At 37.7% G+C, this 17,521-nt stretch overlaps 4 protein-coding genes across 5 annotated transcripts; 2 read left to right on the forward strand and 2 right to left on the reverse strand.

Moving 5' to 3' along the window:
- Positions 1–4,091: 4,091 nt before the first annotated feature.
- On the forward strand, positions 4,092–7,764 carry LOC112165405 (C-factor). 2 transcript variants are annotated; one of them, XM_024301889.2, is made up of 6 exons: positions 4,092–4,581; positions 5,823–5,972; positions 6,307–6,400; positions 6,569–6,651; positions 7,086–7,239; positions 7,392–7,764. In XM_024301889.2, the coding sequence occupies exons 1-6, from the start codon at positions 4,432–4,434 to the stop codon at positions 7,628–7,630; spliced, it is 870 nt and encodes a 289-aa protein (XP_024157657.1). In that variant the 5' UTR covers positions 4,092–4,431; the 3' UTR covers positions 7,631–7,764. The 2 variants fall into 2 exon arrangements, with proteins under 2 accessions (XP_024157657.1, XP_024157658.1); XM_024301890.2 differs by having other exon boundaries at positions 4,117–4,581; positions 7,395–7,764.
- A 182-nt stretch (positions 7,765–7,946) lies between these two features.
- On the reverse strand, positions 7,947–11,450 carry LOC112165404 (pentatricopeptide repeat-containing protein At4g20770). The gene is made up of 2 exons (XM_024301888.2): positions 8,458–11,450; positions 7,947–8,365 (listed from the first exon to the last, which is right to left on the reverse strand). The coding sequence occupies exon 1, from the start codon at positions 11,343–11,345 to the stop codon at positions 9,018–9,020; it is 2,328 nt and encodes a 775-aa protein (XP_024157656.1). The 5' UTR covers positions 11,346–11,450; the 3' UTR covers positions 7,947–8,365; positions 8,458–9,017.
- Positions 11,321–14,657, forward strand: LOC112165406 (alpha N-terminal protein methyltransferase 1). The gene is made up of 8 exons (XM_024301891.2): positions 11,321–11,699; positions 11,789–11,936; positions 12,170–12,228; positions 12,424–12,543; positions 12,720–12,821; positions 13,838–13,892; positions 14,072–14,172; positions 14,304–14,657. The coding sequence occupies exons 1-8, from the start codon at positions 11,472–11,474 to the stop codon at positions 14,427–14,429; spliced, it is 939 nt and encodes a 312-aa protein (XP_024157659.1). The 5' UTR covers positions 11,321–11,471; the 3' UTR covers positions 14,430–14,657.
- A 199-nt stretch (positions 14,658–14,856) lies between these two features.
- Positions 14,857–16,680, reverse strand: LOC112203180 (probable LRR receptor-like serine/threonine-protein kinase At2g23950). Its single transcript, XM_024344181.2, has 2 exons — positions 15,444–16,680; positions 14,857–15,358 (listed from the first exon to the last, which is right to left on the reverse strand). Exons 1-2 carry the CDS (start codon positions 16,678–16,680, stop codon positions 14,991–14,993), a joined length of 1,605 nt encoding a protein of 534 aa, XP_024199949.1. The 3' UTR covers positions 14,857–14,990.
- Positions 16,681–17,521: the final 841 nt, after the last annotated feature.

A 17,521-nucleotide genomic window follows, 5' to 3' on the forward strand; every position in this document is an offset into this window, starting at 1 on the left:
AAATGTAGTTACTTTAAATTTTAATATTATTGTTGAATTTTACGGGGAGATTTCTATATTTACCTTTTTATTACTTTCTAGTTATCTACCAGAATTAGTCAGGGATTAGGGAAGCGAGAATGCGAGATCACGTAAAGAAGAGAGAGAGTGCTGGTTGATTGGGAGCAGACCTAAGAGTCCCACATTCCTTTTGGAATTTTTAGAGGATGGGACAGAAAGCTTAGGAACAGAAGGTTTCTACAGTAAAAACAAGTATCATCCATCAGAGACATTGACAGGTAGAGCTCAGTACTCTCAATAGTGAGAGGATGAGATTGATGAGAAGAAGATGGGACTTGGGCTTCATCTTTCAAAGTGGGAAAAATAATTCAACCGCAACCTTCGGTCATGTGGGTGGGTGTTTAAAAAAAAAAAAAAAGAAGCTTTTAAGTAAAACCCTCTTGACTGCTTTGCTTTGCTGGTGAGATTTGGAGGACAAAAGCCAGAAAACAATGAAAGATGACAAAAGAATCTAGGAACGAAAGAATTACCGCATGAAAAGCTTGACCTATCTTATCAGTCTAGTCTGATGTGTAATTTGAGAGGGTTTTTAAAAAGAAAATAAAACGTATGCTTTGTTTTCCTTACTTTTTTTCGTGTATTATCCATCGATCCAAGTTGTTGTGTTAGGAACTTAGGATGTTTACTCAAAAGTGTATTACTTTTTGAATAGATTGTTGAGAAATTCTTAGGTAGGGGTTTCCCCATCATGTGGTTTTAGGACCATCTAATTAGAAGAAATGAAAATTTTCATCTTTTCTGAAACTGCCCCTGCTCTCTAAAGTGCAATACACAAAACATCTCCCTGTTAAGCAGTGATTGGTCCACCCACCACATGTCTGTGCGGCTGCCCCACGCAAGATTCTCTTTTCAGAAAGCTACAAATTACTATGGGTGAGTCTTATCATATCGATCATGCATAAAATAAATAGGGCACTTTTATATATTGCATAAGGTCCAGCAGATCGAGCTTAGAAATTTATCATTTTGCATGTCAAATAGTCATTTAACTACCCTAGTACTTCCGGTCTTGTTGGCATCAAGCATGCACGTTAAAAAATAAAAATAAAAAGAGTTAATAGTTATCCCGACTGCTTGTGTGCCAGTGATTTTAGAATAGTAACGAAAGTATCATATATAGGCAGGTAGTACAGTACATCTTCTTCTTATTTTTTTGTCATTTTTTTTTGGGGTCAAAGAATAGGCCAGCAGGTAGTCTCTAAATCAAACGAAGAAAGAAGCAGGTGATATCTAAGTTATACCAAGTTTTCACAAGAGCTTTCCTTTTATTTTTTGAGTTTGATATAAACTAGCTAGGCTTGATTGCCGGAAAAAATAAGAAGAAAAGAAGTGAACTAGGGTGTCATGCCTTGAATGCTTGATATTTACCAACCAAATTGGTATTCCGATCGTATTGTTAGAATTTTGTTTAGCGGGTTGCAACTAGAATTGGATTATAAGTACGTTATTTTGTAGTCGGATGTTCAACATGTGGTGTATTGAAGATAAAAGCCACGTATATAATGATCATCTTGTTGAAAAAGTGAAGGGTTGCTTTTGTTAAGACTATTCAATCAATCTTCTTATTGTGTTTATACTTCTTATTTTTGTAACGCAATTATTTTAGGATTTATTTTAAATTATAATGATGATTACATGATATCGAGAAAATGTGGCTCCTCCATATGGGTCTATCTTTACTTTAAACCATTGCATTGTATGGCTTTGTTCCACCACTTATTTGAAATTTAAATATATCACATTGAATTGGAAAATATAGTACGAAATATAATCATATTATTTAGGCATAGGAAGACCTCAATAGGGTTGTAATATCCTTTGATCTTATATTTAAGCGCTGACACATATCATAACGAACAATGCATTTTATTTTTGTTTTCTTCCCTTAAGTAGGCAATGACTATATTGTTGACATCTTACTAACCAAGTGAAAACAAAAAAATGGGGTTTGAGAATGAATGGATTTGTCAATGAAAACAACAAACCTATCCAAATGCAGCGTACATTGCATAAAAATTGCGGAGGAATGCTAGCAACCTTCCCCTCCAACCTTTTCCTTTCTACCTTCCCCATTCACTGCATGCCATGTGGATTCATTTATGATTACAATCTATGTATTTACTACCTTGAAAAAACAACTAATTTCATTCCATGTTTTACCCTTATTTATGTGTGACCTTATTAAATGCTCTCTAATAATATGAATAATAAAAAAATAAAAAATAAAAAGCTCTTGACCCTTTTGTTTTTCTAACATTTTTTTCATTTCTTATATTTCGTAAATTCTTCAATGAAAATTTTTCTTTTATTTATTTGGTCATGTTCCATAATACTGAGACTTTTTTAACATATTTTTTTTTATATAAAACCCACAAAAGCCAAAAAGAAAAAGAAAAAAACAAAAAATAAGATGATAAAGCTCACTGACATGGCAGCTGCAATTTTTTTTTTAAAGATTCTCTTTGATATATGTATATAAGTAAAGCAAACGTTTGGCTATTTTTTTTGTTTCAATTCTGTCTTTTTTCTTTTTAGGAAAAAATTTGAAGTATGTTCTTAAATATATATGTACATATTTGCAATATGTACGTATTTACGTGTGTAAGCCCACAAGAGAATATAAATTGCAAATAAAAAGGATTCACAAAAGAAAAAAAAAGTTGAAAAGCTAAAATTAATTACTTAATTAAATGCATGTGAAATTAAATAAGGGTAAAGAGGGGAAGTGAAAACTTGTCTTTTAATTGTATTAATTATTTGAATTTTTTAAAAAGTGGAATATACATGACATATAATGAATGAGAAATGTAGAAATGAATAAGTTGGTGGGGAAGATTGCTAGTATTTCTCAAAATTGCGATATAATGTTATGCTTAAGTTTCCTATAACATTATCTATTTATCTTATCTTAATATAAGCATATGCTTTGTTTTTTTTGAAGTTTTAACACATGTCATGATTTACCCTTGCATGCATCTAAAAGCATTAATTGTGTCCCCATTGGTAATGGAAGCAAACCTTATTCACCCAACTTATTGAGAAATAGTGACACCAAGTTCCGTCAAATCCATCAACTTTAATACAAAAGAACAACAGTCCAAAAAGTTCTTGAACTTGAATGGTTTCACGGTCTTGATGGATGGGTTAAGTGGCATTATGTATGTGAAGCAATAAAATTGGATGCAATTGGGTTAATGGGAGTGACTGTGATCATGATTTTGAAAAGAAAGAATTGGAGTTGTAATTGATGGGGCATACATAAAGTTTCATATGACCATTTTACTCCTCTTCATCGAAATGTTTGGTAACTCTTGAATGCACTTTGAGAGCTTTTCAATCTGGAAAATCCTGAACTCAATCATATTTACATGACAGACCATTCGATGTTTTCATAAATGTTTGGTTAAGTCCTATTCGCAATAACAAATAATTCGTTGAAGAATTTAAAATTCCCCATGATAAAATATAATCTCTCATAATCAAATTAGTAAAACTATGTACAATGTTCACATTTCTTTGCTCTCTTTAAAAAAAATATGGATGCTTTGTAATACTTGAATCAAGTAATATTCTTAGTTTTTTTCTCGCATTTGACACATAAAATTGAAGAAAATGAATATAATCAAAAGTCTAAATTTTTTAAGAAATAAATGATTAAATAAATTATAAGGCAAACTAGGAGTTTTGGTTGCTTGAGAGGCACTAAAAGCTCATCATGCTTATTCCTTAAAGAACTCTAAGAGGGTATGATGATAGACCCACTTAAGGATTTAACTCACAACTATGGAAAGAAAATGCAATCATAGGACCCTACTTATCCTCAAAGAAACGAAACAAATCTTCATTGAGTTTATCATTATTATTTATGATTTAGAGGCTGTTACATCGTATATTTTCATTTCTGTCAATTAATTATAACAACTTTGAACTCACAATGTACTTCAACTAATTCCCATCTCGGTCAATCAGACTCTGGATGTCAGTTGTGGATCTGGAAACGGAAAACCGTCTAGGTTTGTTCATTGGTCGGTTCCGGCCAACCCGCATCAACATTCGATAACAACCCTAGTACATGTCACTTTTTATAGGGTTTAGGGTAGGGTACTCAAATAAACAACTATGCAGCCCAATTCTTACCAGTTAGCATTCTTACAGCTGGCCCAATCAATCAGCCTCTTCTTGGTAGGAATTAGGAAAGTTCAGAAGAAAAGAAGTTCAGAGGTGGGAGATTATCAGCCACATATAAAGTGTTTACGTTGCAGTGAGCTGTTAGGTGGTCGTTGAGTAAAGCACTCACTCTGTTCTTAACAGAACTAGAACACGAGAGAAACACAACGATAGGTCATTTGGGTTTGGCGAACCATTTCAAGAATGTACCAACAATGCTCATTCATGGCGATGAGACATCTCGGCCGGAATGGATTAATGGCCCAAAGGGCCTCACTTTCTTCCTCTGCGGTCAAATGGGAAGGTGGGGTTTCCATGGTTCAGGGAGCATCCAGAGGAATTGGCCTTGAATTCGTGAGCTTTCTTGTTCTTTGTTTTTTTTTGGAGTTTGTATTGCTGATTTGCCAAATGGGTTGATCTGTTTCATGGAGATTTTGCTTTAGATACTGCCAGAATTAGTAAAGAAGGTTGCTTTTTGATGAGCTGTTATCACTTAGCTTTTCCAAGTGGATAGTGTACTGCTAGCAGTGCTTTGAATTGGCCACAGTGGAGGGTTTGGATGTTGGAAATTCTGTACAATTTTACAAAATGTGGTCTTTGTAATGTCTAGTGGAATCCAAAGTGTCCTTAATTATGTCCTTCAGTTGCATAGGTAGTTTTCCTACATATATATCTTTTTTTTTTTTTTTTGGCATTTCCTACATATATATCCTTGAAGAGTTGAAGGTTTAGATAAGGGAAAGATGGGAAATTTTCCATATCAGTTCAATGCCAATTGCAAATTTGAAAGCTTCTTAATTGTTTTTGTATGGCTATCAGACTGATAGAGTTGACTGTCGGAAGCTCCGATATGTAGTCATGTTTTGTTTTGGATTTTTGACATGGTAATTTAGCTCAGTCAGCTGACTTGCTGATTTGGTTTCACCTTTGGCGACTGGCGAGCCTGCAGTACTCTGCAGAATTTCCATGTAATTGGCAATCCAACACTTAAAAGATGGTATCGTTCCATAGAGGAGATAGTCATATTGTATCAATATCAGTTCAGACCTCAGCATACCTTTCGTGTTTTATAGGCATATATTCCTGTTCACTAACATAATCTCTATAATGCTTTTTCTAGTAAATTTTTAATTGTCATTGTTCAATAGTTTGCCTTTTGTTCCATAACAGAATTCAGAGTAATGAGAACTTTAGTAGGCTAATATTCAGGCCTTCGGATCTTGTCAGTGTAGTCCGAAATTTACCCTTTTGCTTACCACTAGAATTTTAAGAATTCAAGATATCCTTGGATTGAAAACATATATAATGTTTGTGTCTGTGTCAGTATAGCTTTCTACTGTTGTGAGTATTAACCATTTAACTTAAAGACTAACTGAAATGTCATGAGTATATGCTGAAGTCTTGACACCTGTTATCTTTCTGCTAATCAAATAGCTCGAGAAAGGAAACCATTTTGTTTTCTGTAATATACATTTTTGGTCTTTCGAGAGGGAAGCAAGATTTCCCTTGCTATGCCTGTGACATTAATCTGCCACATTACCGTGAAATGTTCCTTAAAATTCCGATATTTTTCTCTTTGTCTTTGTCTTTTATAGGTTAAACAGTTGTTGGAGAAGGAAAAAGGTCATGTTATTGCTAGTTGCCGTAATCCTAATGGAGCAACAGGTCTTCTCCATCTGCAAAGTAAATTCGCTGAACGCCTTACTGTTCTACAATTAGATGTGACGAATGAAAGCACCATACAGGTTCCTTTTCTTGTTCTCTGAAAGTTCATTTCTTCTCTAGTTCCTTACTGAGAAAAGTAACCTCAGTTGCACTCACCATTTCGTTTTTTTGGTCACATTAGGTAATTTTGATTGCCTTATAGTCAGCAACGGGTTCATATTATCATAATCAACCTTCTTGTTTCCACTTTTGGGGGTTGCTTGCGAACGCGTAACAAAGAAATTAAAAGAAAATCTTCTCTTTCCTTTATCTTCTTGGAATGAAGATGCTCATCAATTGAACTTGATAATAGACTTCTTGTCTGTAAATGGGACTGTTTAAATTACTCTCTAATAAGTTTTCTTTGGATTTCAGGAATCTGCAAAGTCTATCAGAGAAAGATATGGCTCGTTAAACCTTCTCATCAATGCATCTGGGATTCTTTCAATACCTAATGTATTGCAACCAGGTATGCATATGGATTATTGCTTGTAAAGAGTTAAAAGATTAGTGTGTTTTATGCACCGACATATAATTTACCGTCACATGTAAACTACAAATCAAATATTTCACACAGAAGTTTATCAAATGTAGTAAAATCCAGACAGTCATTTGTATGCTTTTATTTCCAGTACAGAAACCACACTGAGCAAAGTAGAGAAGTCATCTTTGCTGCTTGCTTATGAGGTTAATGCTGTAGGCCCCATTTTAGCGATCAAGGTATGCCCACTCTACGTTTCAGTTTTTGAATCCTGGCTCACTTTGATCATTTTTTGGTGGGGAGAATGGTAGGTCCATAAAGTGGATATACAGTGTGAATTGACTACTTATAGAGTCTTTCTAGAAGCGAATTCCTTGTATGTTTTCTAGTATAAGCCTCCCAGTATGGAGTATCAATCTAAAAGTGCATCCATATAGAATTCCTTGTAGGTTTTCTAATATTAGCCCTCCAGTATGGAGTATCAATCTAAAAGTGCATCCATATAGTTCTGCGCAACTTGTATGGCATAGGTTTTCCTAACCAAACCCCAAAAATGATACAATTTAAAGGTCCTTCTTATTTTTGTTTTTGTTTTTTTTGTTTTTTTCAAGTTCTTTTGATGTGAGTGCATATCCCTAGTTGGCTAATCATTGTTATCTATTATCAATTCAAGCATATGTGGCCTCTCCTAAAGGTCGGTGGTGGACTGGGAACTGAAAGGGATGTTGCAGTTGTGGCCAATGTGAGTGCTAGAGTTGGATCCATAGGGGATAACCGTCTTGGCGGTTGGCATTCTTATCGAGCTTCGAAAACTGCACTTAATCAATGTATGATCTTTTCCTCGGTGCCTCTTAACATCAACTGTCTCCCTTCACCACTTCTATCGAGCAATCTAGTCACTCTGACTAGTACCACCCAATAGTATCCCTTTAAACTTAAATACATATCTTTCGACTTATAATAAGTTTTTGTCAAATAGCAGTGACAAAGAATATATCAGTTGAATTGGCACGGAGGAAGGATCCAATCGTGTGCATTTTATTGCACCCAGGTACAGTGGACACAGATCTCTCCAAGCCATTTCAGAAAAATGTTCCAGAAGGCAAGCTTTTCACAACAGAGTTCTCAGTACAGAAGCTCCTGAGCATCATCCACAATGCAAAAAGGAATGATAATGGAAAGTTCTTTGCCTGGGATGGTCAGGAAATTCCTTGGTGAACGTGGGGTTACTCCTAAACAGGAAATAATAAACAAGTTTTCATTGAGTGAATAGGGTGCAAGCCTACAATTGCCTCTTAAATGTGCAACTTTTGATTTACTTTACTAATAAAGCTAGCACTTATTGAGTCTCATTCTTTCTCTCTTCTGTTGATACTCTGAAGCTTAATTTTGGTTAAAACAGCTCCAGAATCCAGAGCTTTTTATACTTGTACATGTTCATATCAAAGCCACTGACCTCTCTCCAAAAGATTGAGAAGCCATTAAGGCATTAACTGAACAAGTCCTTAAAGCACTTGATGCAGGCAAGGCTGTGGAACAAGAATTTGAAGAAGGCTTAAAACTGAGTAACTGATGAAAGTGAAGCGCGTAGCTAGAGATGAGAACCTAAGATCTAGATAACCAAAAAATCAAAGAGAACTCATCTGTCTTAAAGGCTACAAGACTAGGCAAGATTCAAAAACTATGCATGTGTGTCAAATCTCTATTCACTATGGCTAGCTACTAATACATTTCAAGCTAAGCCTTTAGTCTTGAGATTAATCTATCATCTATCCTGTTCAGTTTAGTAGCTCTGCTTTCCTTTGCGGCAAAAAGGTAGTACATTTGAAGCATCAATGGTAGATCCATCTTGAAATATATTGTGCCAGTGATCTTGTCAGGAATGCTGGTAGTGTTCTCCATTTGGATGAGGATGCTACACAGAGAGAGCACAGTGGACGCTGTGACCGAGACCTGTAAATACACCATAACACCGGTGCTTAATGACTTGCATGTAGTTGTTTTAGAGAGAGAAAGCGGTGGACGGAAGGAGAGAGGTAGTTCACCTGTTAAAGCCAAGATGAATGCGGATCATCAATATTCTATGATTCAGTTAATCAATGTGATGATCATGCATAAGTAATTAGAACTGGTAACATCTGCAGCCAGCAACAAAAGGATCTTGCAAAGGTATTATGCCTGTGAGATGAAAACCTTCACAATTACTCCATCCCTTCACTTTGGAATTTGTATGCAGCCAGTAGCCTCCACAGCCCTGCCTGTCAGTCAGACAAACTGCACAGGGCTGGTCAGGTTCTTGAGAACTGTACTAAACAGATTCATTATAGAGATGCTAAGGCTTGATGCACTTTCTGTTTTATAGTTGCTAAGCTAACTAAGGAGAGAAAATCAATCCCGTCAACACTTCCAACCAGAAGGAGATGTAGCAAGCTCTGCTAAGTGGTTATTACCTCTCGAGAGTGTTTCACTTGATACCAAGTTACCAGCTTCCCCTGTGTTGTGAAGAAGTACCATGGCCTGTCTCTGTAGCAATGTTTAGACTCTAGGCATTGTACCAAGAATTTATATTACTTGCTCAACTTTACCATCAATCAGCATGAAGTTATCATCCCACCATACCGGATTGCATTCCCTTCTCGTACTCAATCCGGCTATAACCTGGATCCTTGATGACTTGTTTGTTACTCATTAGATCTCTCACAGCTCTTGCCTCGTCCCATCTTCCTAAAGAAGAATAAATATTGGCCAAAAGCACATATGGAGCTGAATTATATGGGTCCAAGCGGATGAGTTCGTCAGCTGCTCTTTTCGCTAAGCTCACATTAGCATGAACCCTACAAGAACTAAGCAAAACCTCCCATATAACGGGATCATCTTTATATGGCATATCATCTAGTAAGACTTCTGCTTCTTGGAAACGACCAGCACGGCCAAGAGAATCAATAATGCAAGTGTAATGATCCAGAACTGGCTCCACTCCATGTTTGTGCCCCATTGAATTAAATATTTCAATGCCTGCATCGACCAATCCAGAATGGCTGCAAGCAGTCAAAACAGCAACAAAAGTAATGGCGTCAGGTCTCTCAGCTGAGGCAATCATGTCCCAATAAAGAAGAACAGCCTCATCTCCACGTCCATTCTGTGCATACCCATGTATCATTTCATTCCAAGTAACCGTACTTTTGCTTGACATCATATCAAAAAAATTCCGGGCCCCATCTACATCACCACATTTGCAATACATACCAATGAGAGCACTCCCAACAAAAACATCGCTCACATATCCATCTTTTGTTATCTGAGCATGAACCTGTTTCCCTTGAAATGAAGAAGCAAGCTTTGCACAGCAACTCAGTATAGTAGCATAAGAGAATTGGGAGGGAAGCATCTCATGTTGCCTCATCTGCTTAAAGTAAGTGAAAGCTTCCTCATCTTGAGAATTTAGTGAAAGACCTGCTATCATAGAGTTCCAACAAACAACATCTAATTCTTGCATATTATGAAATATATGCTTTGCCATTTCTGTCTTACCACACTTTGAATACATGCCAATAAGTGCACTTGCAACATATATATCTGTATCAAAGGCAGCCTTGTGTGAGGCAGCATGGATCTCTTCTCCAGCCTCCAGAATCCCCATTGCTGCACTAGAGCTGAGAGCAATTGCCAAAGTAGTTCGATCAGGTTGCACACCCCGAAACTGCATTTCCCTGAAAAGCTTGATTACTTCCGTGTGGTCTTCATTCTGGAAATAGCCAGAGAGTATTGCATTCCATGAAATCACATTTGGGCATGAAATGTTATCAAACATTTGACGGCCACTTTTTATATCACCAGACTTGACACATGCTGCAAGCAAATTGATATATGTGACCTCATCAGGTTCAAAGCCCCAAGATTGCATTCTTCGTAGATATTCTATAGCTTTCTGACTCTGAAATATCAGGCCATACCCAGTTATCATGACATTCCAAGAAACAACACTAACTTCAGGTATACTAGCAAAAACCTTCTCAGCACTCTTCATGTCCGCACTCTTTGCATACATATCAAGCAATGAATTGTTCAAGTGAAGATCTCCCTCAAATCCAAGTTTAACAGTAAGGGCATGTATTTGTTGCCCATTCACATTACTCTGAATTCCATCACTATAATCATAAACACCAGACTCGCCACACCCTTTAGCACAAACACCCAACATACTCGACAACGAAACAGAATCAACACGCACCCCTTTCCTACACATCAGCCTGAACATTTCCAAAGCCTCCGCGACTCTGTCTGTCTGCTTCAACCCCCCCATCATAGCCGTAAAAGTAACCTCATTCGGCTCAGCCATGTCACCGAAAACCTGCATTGCATCCCTCATAACTCCACACTTGGCATACATGCACAGCAAAGCATTCCCCACATACACATTCTCCTCAAGGCCAATTTTCGCCACAACCCCATGACATTTCCTCCCCTTCTCCACATCCAACAACCCTCCACACGCACTGAAGACACTCGCCAACGTAAAATGCGTCGGCACCAACCCCTCGGAAACCATCGCCTCGTAAACACCCACCGCCTCTTCCTCCTGACCATTTCGGGCCAAAGTACTAATCAGAGTGTTCCAAGACACAACATTCCTCTCAGGCATTTTCAGAAACAACTCCTCCGCATCGCCCAACCTCCCAGCTTTACAATAACAACCCAACACCGCATTCCACGAGTACACATCCGGCTTAGGCATTTTATCAAACACCTGGTGGGCATAACCCAAATGACCACACTTCGAGTACAACTCAATGAGTCTATTAGATAGAAACGTATCAAAGTACAAGCCTTTATTACGTAATATAAACCCATGAATAACCTTCCCGCCCAATTGGGCCTTCTTGTCTATACAACCCTGCAATAGCTTAGCTAACCGTGTAGTCCCTCCTTCCATAGCTTCTCAAAGCTTAAAGCTTTTCTCCTTTTTCTTGCTCAGCTACACCCTAATATTTACCCAACACGCCACGTGGACTATAAATTAGGTCGACTTCCTCGTCCTAAAAAAGAAATTAGGGTTTTCATGCTTTTATACTCAGAGCTACTATTAACAAAAGGCTTCACCTTTTTTGGGGCCAAAGACTCCACCTTTAACAAAACCCAGAAAAACCCGGCTAGGATTTCGATGCAGAAAGGTGGGTTGGACTCCGATGGCCGGGAATTCAAGACCGCCGAGGAGATGTGGAGGGAGCAGGTCGGAGATGAGAGCAAGAAGACGGATTGGTACCGGGAAGGGGTTGGCTACTGGGAAGTAAGTGCTTTATTTGTAAGTGCTTTGTTTTGTTGGTTAATTTGTGGTGGGCATTGGGAAAGTGTTTGATTTTGGTTTTGTTTGAAAAGGGTGTGGAGGCTTCGAATGATGGAGTGTTGGGTGGATTTGGGCATGTGAGTGAGACTGACATAAGGGATAGTGAAGCTTTTCTTAATGGGATTATATCTGAGGTTTTGCCCAGTGCTGCTAATGGCCAACGCCACCTTGTTGCTCTTGGTATGCGAAGCTCTCTCTTTCTTTCTGGTTGTGGGTGTTGGTTTTTTTCAGAAGTGTCTAATGAACTGTGCAAGAACAAGTTGAGTTTGGATTGAATATGCTCATTTAGTGTCAGTAATGCTTTGGGGTTTTAGCTGTTAAGCTTGAACAAAGAAATATGAGAAGGGTTGCTAGCTAAATGTGGGGTTTTGTTGGCAATGCAAAATTTTTAATGAGTGTTGAACTTTTGACAGATTGTGGTTCTGGCATTGGGAGGATCACAAGAAATCTTCTCATAAGATACTTCAATGAGGTGAGTTCAGTTTGTGTGTGGAACCTCTCTCTCTCTTGCCACATTTCGGTATTCAGTTTCCGAGGAATTGATTTGATTTCTGTACATGGTTTTTCGGGGGGGGGGGGGGGGGGGGGGGGGGTGGTTGGTGGTTGTTAGACTGATCTTGTGTTACTCTCTTTGATTGTTTATTTATTCATTTTCTTGAAACCCCAGGTTGATCTTCTGGAGCCTGTGTCACATTTTTTAGAAACTGCTCGGGAGAGTTTGGCTCCTGAAAATCAGATGGTCTCTGATATGCACAAAGCCACTAATTTTTTCTGCGTGCCTCTTCAGGTAATGTACTGACTAATGAGTTATTGAGACAACACCTGCCACATGATTCAGTTGGTTATCTAGCTTTTTGAACCACTGGAAATTTGGTGTGCCTTTGCTTCCTCTGAATATCCAGCTCTTGTTCTTGCTGATTCTTTTTTAAACTTCATGAACATTTTCTTGCCTTAACTTTTTAGGAATTCACACCAGAAGCAGGAAGATATGATATTATATGGGTTCAGTGGTGTATTGGGCATCTCACAGATGATGACTTTGTGTCATTCTTTACAAGAGCAAAGGTAGAGCTGTTTTTCATGAATCTTAATGTGAATGTTGGGTTGAAGAAGGTATCTGCTGGAATTGTGAAGTTTGCTTCATTATCAAGTGTTAGACTGTTGACAGTGAAAACTTAAGGCTTGGTGTCTATGATCTTCCATTTAGATTGACAAATCTATGAAATTTTGCAACCTCTTACCATGTTTCAATGTTGCTAATATACCTTAACTTGGGCATTATAGTGGATGCTATGAAAATCTTCTGTTGAATGCTGGACAAGTGACTAATTGTCAGTTGCTCCTTGACGTAGAAATTTACCTTAAGGGTTATAGCGAAAAGATCCTCTAAATTTCTAATTCCAGACTTCCAAGTTCTACAAAGAAGAAGTTTGATTTCTTTTCCAGTTGACTGAAGTCCTTCATTCATAATGTAACAGTTTATATTTTGTGTAGACCTGGTTTATTCTTATTCAAAAATTGTTGTGCACAGAATTTTAACGTAAAACTTTTCCCTTGAACTATGGGCAAAACTGGTATTAGACCAAAAATAAAAAGGAATGGGAAAACTGGTATACTTCTGGCTTCTTATCAGGCTCAAGCAAGTAACTCAACCGAAATCAACTTATGTTTCCGTAATTACATGTACTTGACTTTCTTGTGGATCCATAATTTCTAACATTATGCCCTGAGTTAGTATTCAATTCAGAGTATTTTTGTTCCCTGTCCACCTGCAATCCAAAAAACGGAAAACCAGTATTCCATTGCCATGTCCTCAATAATGTCACTTTTTGGGTATCAAATGCCTGAAACTTTGGGCAGTCATCTATTTATTGTCAATATGTAATTGAGGCGCTTTGATTGCAGGAATACTGCTATTATTGTTTTCATTTTGTCTGCTAACCATCAATTTCTTTTCCATAATATGTTTCTATTGTTAATCATTAATAAAATCCTAGCATGCTATTGTTGTCAGTTTGTATGTGTAAATGTATTGTCATTTTATTATGATTTCCTGGTACTAACAAATCTATTATTTTTAGGTTGGATTAAAACCAGGTGGTTTATTTGTCCTTAAGGAAAATATCGCTAGAACTGGTACTGTGCTTTATATTTCACTCCCTGTCTTTTTGGTTGTGTTAAAGTTTCTTTTCACCTGTTTCCACTTTCCAGTACTGCTAAGTTTACCATACCATGAAAAGTGTATTTGTCTGCATTATTTCTCCGGAGTGAGGGTCAAAATTTTAGAATTAATTGTGTCGATGACTCAATTGTAGGAGGATTTGTGTTAGACAAAGAAGATCGGAGCATCACGAGGTCTGATTCGTACTTTAAGGAGCTCTTCCGTCAGTGTGGACTTCATCTTTACAAAATAAAGGTTAAAATCAAAGCCTCTTTTTCATTAAACTAAAGATTCTTGGTTAAATTATTGTCTTCTTAGATGAATTTCACCGTGTTTTTAGTGTCGAAGTTTACTTCTTTCATAATGCTGGTTTTGGCTTTGTACAGGATCAAAAGGGATGGCCTCAGGAATTGTTTGCAGTGAAAATGTATGCATTAACTACCGAATTACCTAAGAAGGTCCATCGGACTAGATCTAAGGTGCAAGCCAATAGACCAGCAATCATCAAGTGAGGAGTTTCCTCTTTGACTTGCTAATGATTATAATTTCCTTGCCAGATATTGTAACATGCCATTATTTTTTGCACCTGCATGTGCTACCTTCAGTATGTAAGAACCAGATTGTATATTCAGCTACAAATTCTGTACTTTATGTGCTTGATGATGTACATTGTTTCTTTTTTTGTTGTGTATAACGTACTAGTAGTGATGCAATTATATGTCCTCCCTTATGTGGTCTTGTATCCGTGGCAAAGCATAAAATAATATCTTGTGAGACATTGAAAGCCATTGTCTTCAAGCTCACAAAATCTGTCTGCTATATATTTTTTATTTCTTATTGTCTTGATTTGCTAGAGAATAAGTTGCTGTATAGCAGGTATGGATGGTAAATGAAGTTGGATAAGTGGTTATAAGTTATAACTAGTGCACTCTGTAATAAGTTAGCATACATATATATCAAATAAACAGTAGGAAAAACTTCCTATTAACTATTGAAAACCAAAAACAAAAAAGAACAAAGAGACACCTAAACTGTACAGTTAGTAAGTTATGGACACCTCTTTCTTTGAAAGATCATCTTGATTGCACACGCCTGTGTCCTTTTCCTCTTTCTGCATGAAATCTTCTGTGATAATGATTATGATGAGATGCTAAAACTCTGCAAGACTGGTAGGCTCTACTCACAATATCAAACACCTGTTCTAAGCTTGGTTGCCGGTTGCTAGATACTTCTGTGCACATTAGCCCCAGGGATATTGCCTGTTTAGCTTGGTCGACAGTGTTTTGAGTCAATTCCATTTTCGGGTCTATTAGTTGCTCTAAGTTTCCAGGATAATGCATTTTGATATACTCTATAAAACCAGCCTCGCCCCTCTCAAACTCTTCTTGGGGCCTCCTGTTTACCATCATTTCTAGCAGGAATACTCCAAACCTGTACATCCCTGAAAAAGCCAAAGTTCAGATGTTCATATTAGAAGTTGGATAAAAACAAACAGATACATATGATGTAGATTCATAGTGACTTACTTCTACTGCTACTGCTTTGATTTCCAACTTTAAACCTTGAAATCTTTGGGTCCAGACTGTAGTTACACAGCATGATACTACTTGTCCTCAGATCATACCCAACTTCAGGCCACTGCTCCTGTAGATAACACATGCCTTCCACAACCCCCATCAATATTCTCAACCTGTAGTTCCATGGTGTAAAACTTGATCCCAAGAGCCAGCTCTCTAGGTTCTCTCCTTCCATCCATTCAGTAACAATGGCCCTCAACTTTCGGTTGTCACACCAACCCAGTAAATTAACCAGGTTCTTGTGGCATAGCTGAACAAGAACCTTGCATTCTTCAATCACTTGCGGGTGGCTTTCCCTACTGTAAACCTCAATCCTGACATCAATACCATCTCTCAGAATTCCTTTGTAAATATCAACTGATGCACTCTTCCACATCAAATTGTTCCTCGAAAATCCATTGGTTGCTGCCTTGAGCATTGCTGGTGTAAACCTGTGCTTTCTTCGAAACATTCTCGGGAGGAAATCAGGCCTGTGAAAACAGAGCCACCACAAGCAACACACCTTCAGAATCACAAAGATAGGAAAACCAATCAACAAGACGATAGCCTTGATTCTGAACTTTTTGTGATCTGGAATGAGACCCGAATGAAGAAAACTGGAACAGTTAAACTTTTTGAAGAACAGGGTATCAGATATTTTACTCTCTGAGAAGTGATTGTATGACAGATTCAGAACTGTGAGATTTGTGAGGGCAGAGAAGTTCTCAATTGGCAGATCACCATACAGTTCATTATGGCTCATATCAAGAGATTGGATTTGGGTGCAGTGAAGGACATCAATGGGAAAATTGCTCTTCAAAGAGGTATTGGACAGGTCAATAGATAAGATGCTTAAAGGGCAATACTTCCAAAAGAAGTTAAATGACAAGTAGAGTGGTGCAATGTTTGGGCGGCTTCGAAGGTCTACTTTAGGGAATGACTCGACGCAGTTCGGGTTCTTGGACTCGTTGCAGAGATGGCTTGCAACAATGGTGGATTTGAAAATCTCATCAAGGTCCATTGGAGAAGAAGTGCTGCAGTATCTGAGAGATGGGTTCTGAAGACAGTTTTTCATGATTGTGGAGTTGAAATCTTGAGGTGGTTTTAAACGTTTAAGGTCATCTATAACTGATGCAGATAGAGTTGTAGAAACTGAGAATGAAATCGTGAATAGTAGGATGACGAAAGTTGCAGAAATGGAAGCCATGGAGAAGTTTCTGTGTTGCTGTTTGAAGGTGACTTTTTGATATTTAAATTGTGATTCGAGTTCAAACGGTTGGCATATGCTGGTTATTGTGGGGGGGGGGGGGGGGGAAGAAGTGGGGAGTTCATTTTTGCACGTTCAAGGGTAACTTTTGGTGGTTTACACAATTACACTAGAGCGTTCAGAGCAGTTTTATTCTTAGAGAAAAGCTACCTCTCTCTTTCTCTGTTGTTCTTTTTTTTTTTTTTGAGGGAGAGGAGTAATGTACAAAAGATGATAGTACTATGCTAGTATATCGATATATACGAAACTGAAGTAAAAGTTTCTAAACATGATAGACAGACGCATTGGATTCAATTAGGGAACAGAAATTTGACCTATATCCATAGGTCATGTTAGTTTTGATAATGTCTGCAATTATTGACTCAGACTGGAGGATCAAGTGAGCTCGATAAGAGCGTGTACCTGCAAAAAATATTCCGACAATCATTTAAGTGTTTGCCACAAAGGATTGTAGAACTCATCTTTAGTACCTAACTCTGCAATTTGCATTTAGTGAAAATATATACGCGTAGATGAATTTCTACCTAGGTAAGCTAGCTAGTAAAGCCATAGATTTCCAACAGATGAAATCATTTAAGCAAAGCCAATGTGTATCTAGTTTAGCTCAAGTGATTTAACTGGTTTACTAGCTAATACTGGCAGGTCTTGCATTGCAGTAAGCACCAGGTAATCTGCAACCCGAGGTCTAGAAACGACACATAGTAATTGATCTAAACCTCAGGATGCAGATTACCCGGTCCTTACCCAATATCAGTGTATATACTTCACACTAAGCTAATTA

The sequence above is a fragment of the Rosa chinensis genome, chromosome 5, assembly GCF_002994745.2.
Source record: "Rosa chinensis cultivar Old Blush chromosome 5, RchiOBHm-V2, whole genome shotgun sequence".
NCBI lineage: Eukaryota > Viridiplantae > Streptophyta > Magnoliopsida > Rosales > Rosaceae > Rosa > Rosa chinensis.

What these genes read in the sequence shown, in the direction of transcription:
- LOC112165405 (XM_024301889.2), top strand. Translation starts at nt 4,432, where the DNA reads ATGTACCAACAATGCTCATTCATGGCGATGAGACATCTCGGCCGGAAT. An exon ending in CGAATGAAAGCACCATACAG is followed by an intron (nt 5,973 to 6,306) that starts GTTCCTTTTCTT and finishes TTTGGATTTCAG; the next exon opens with GAATCTGCAAAGTCTATCAG. An exon ending in ACCTAATGTATTGCAACCAG is followed by an intron (nt 6,401 to 6,568) that starts GTATGCATATGG and finishes TTTCCAGTACAG; the next exon opens with AAACCACACTGAGCAAAGTA.
- LOC112165404 (XM_024301888.2), bottom strand. Translation starts at nt 11,345, where the DNA reads ATGGAAGGAGGGACTACACGGTTAGCTAAGCTATTGCAGGGTTGTATA.
- LOC112165406 (XM_024301891.2), top strand. Translation starts at nt 11,472, where the DNA reads ATGCTTTTATACTCAGAGCTACTATTAACAAAAGGCTTCACCTTTTTT. An exon ending in AAGGGGTTGGCTACTGGGAA is followed by an intron (nt 11,700 to 11,788) that starts GTAAGTGCTTTA and finishes TTGTTTGAAAAG; the next exon opens with GGTGTGGAGGCTTCGAATGA. An exon ending in TCATAAGATACTTCAATGAG is followed by an intron (nt 12,229 to 12,423) that starts GTGAGTTCAGTT and finishes TTGAAACCCCAG; the next exon opens with GTTGATCTTCTGGAGCCTGT.
- LOC112203180 (XM_024344181.2), bottom strand. Translation starts at nt 16,680, where the DNA reads ATGGCTTCCATTTCTGCAACTTTCGTCATCCTACTATTCACGATTTCA. An exon ending in TCAAAGCAGTAGCAGTAGAA is followed by an intron (nt 15,359 to 15,443) that starts GTAAGTCACTAT and finishes TGGCTTTTTCAG; the next exon opens with GGATGTACAGGTTTGGAGTA.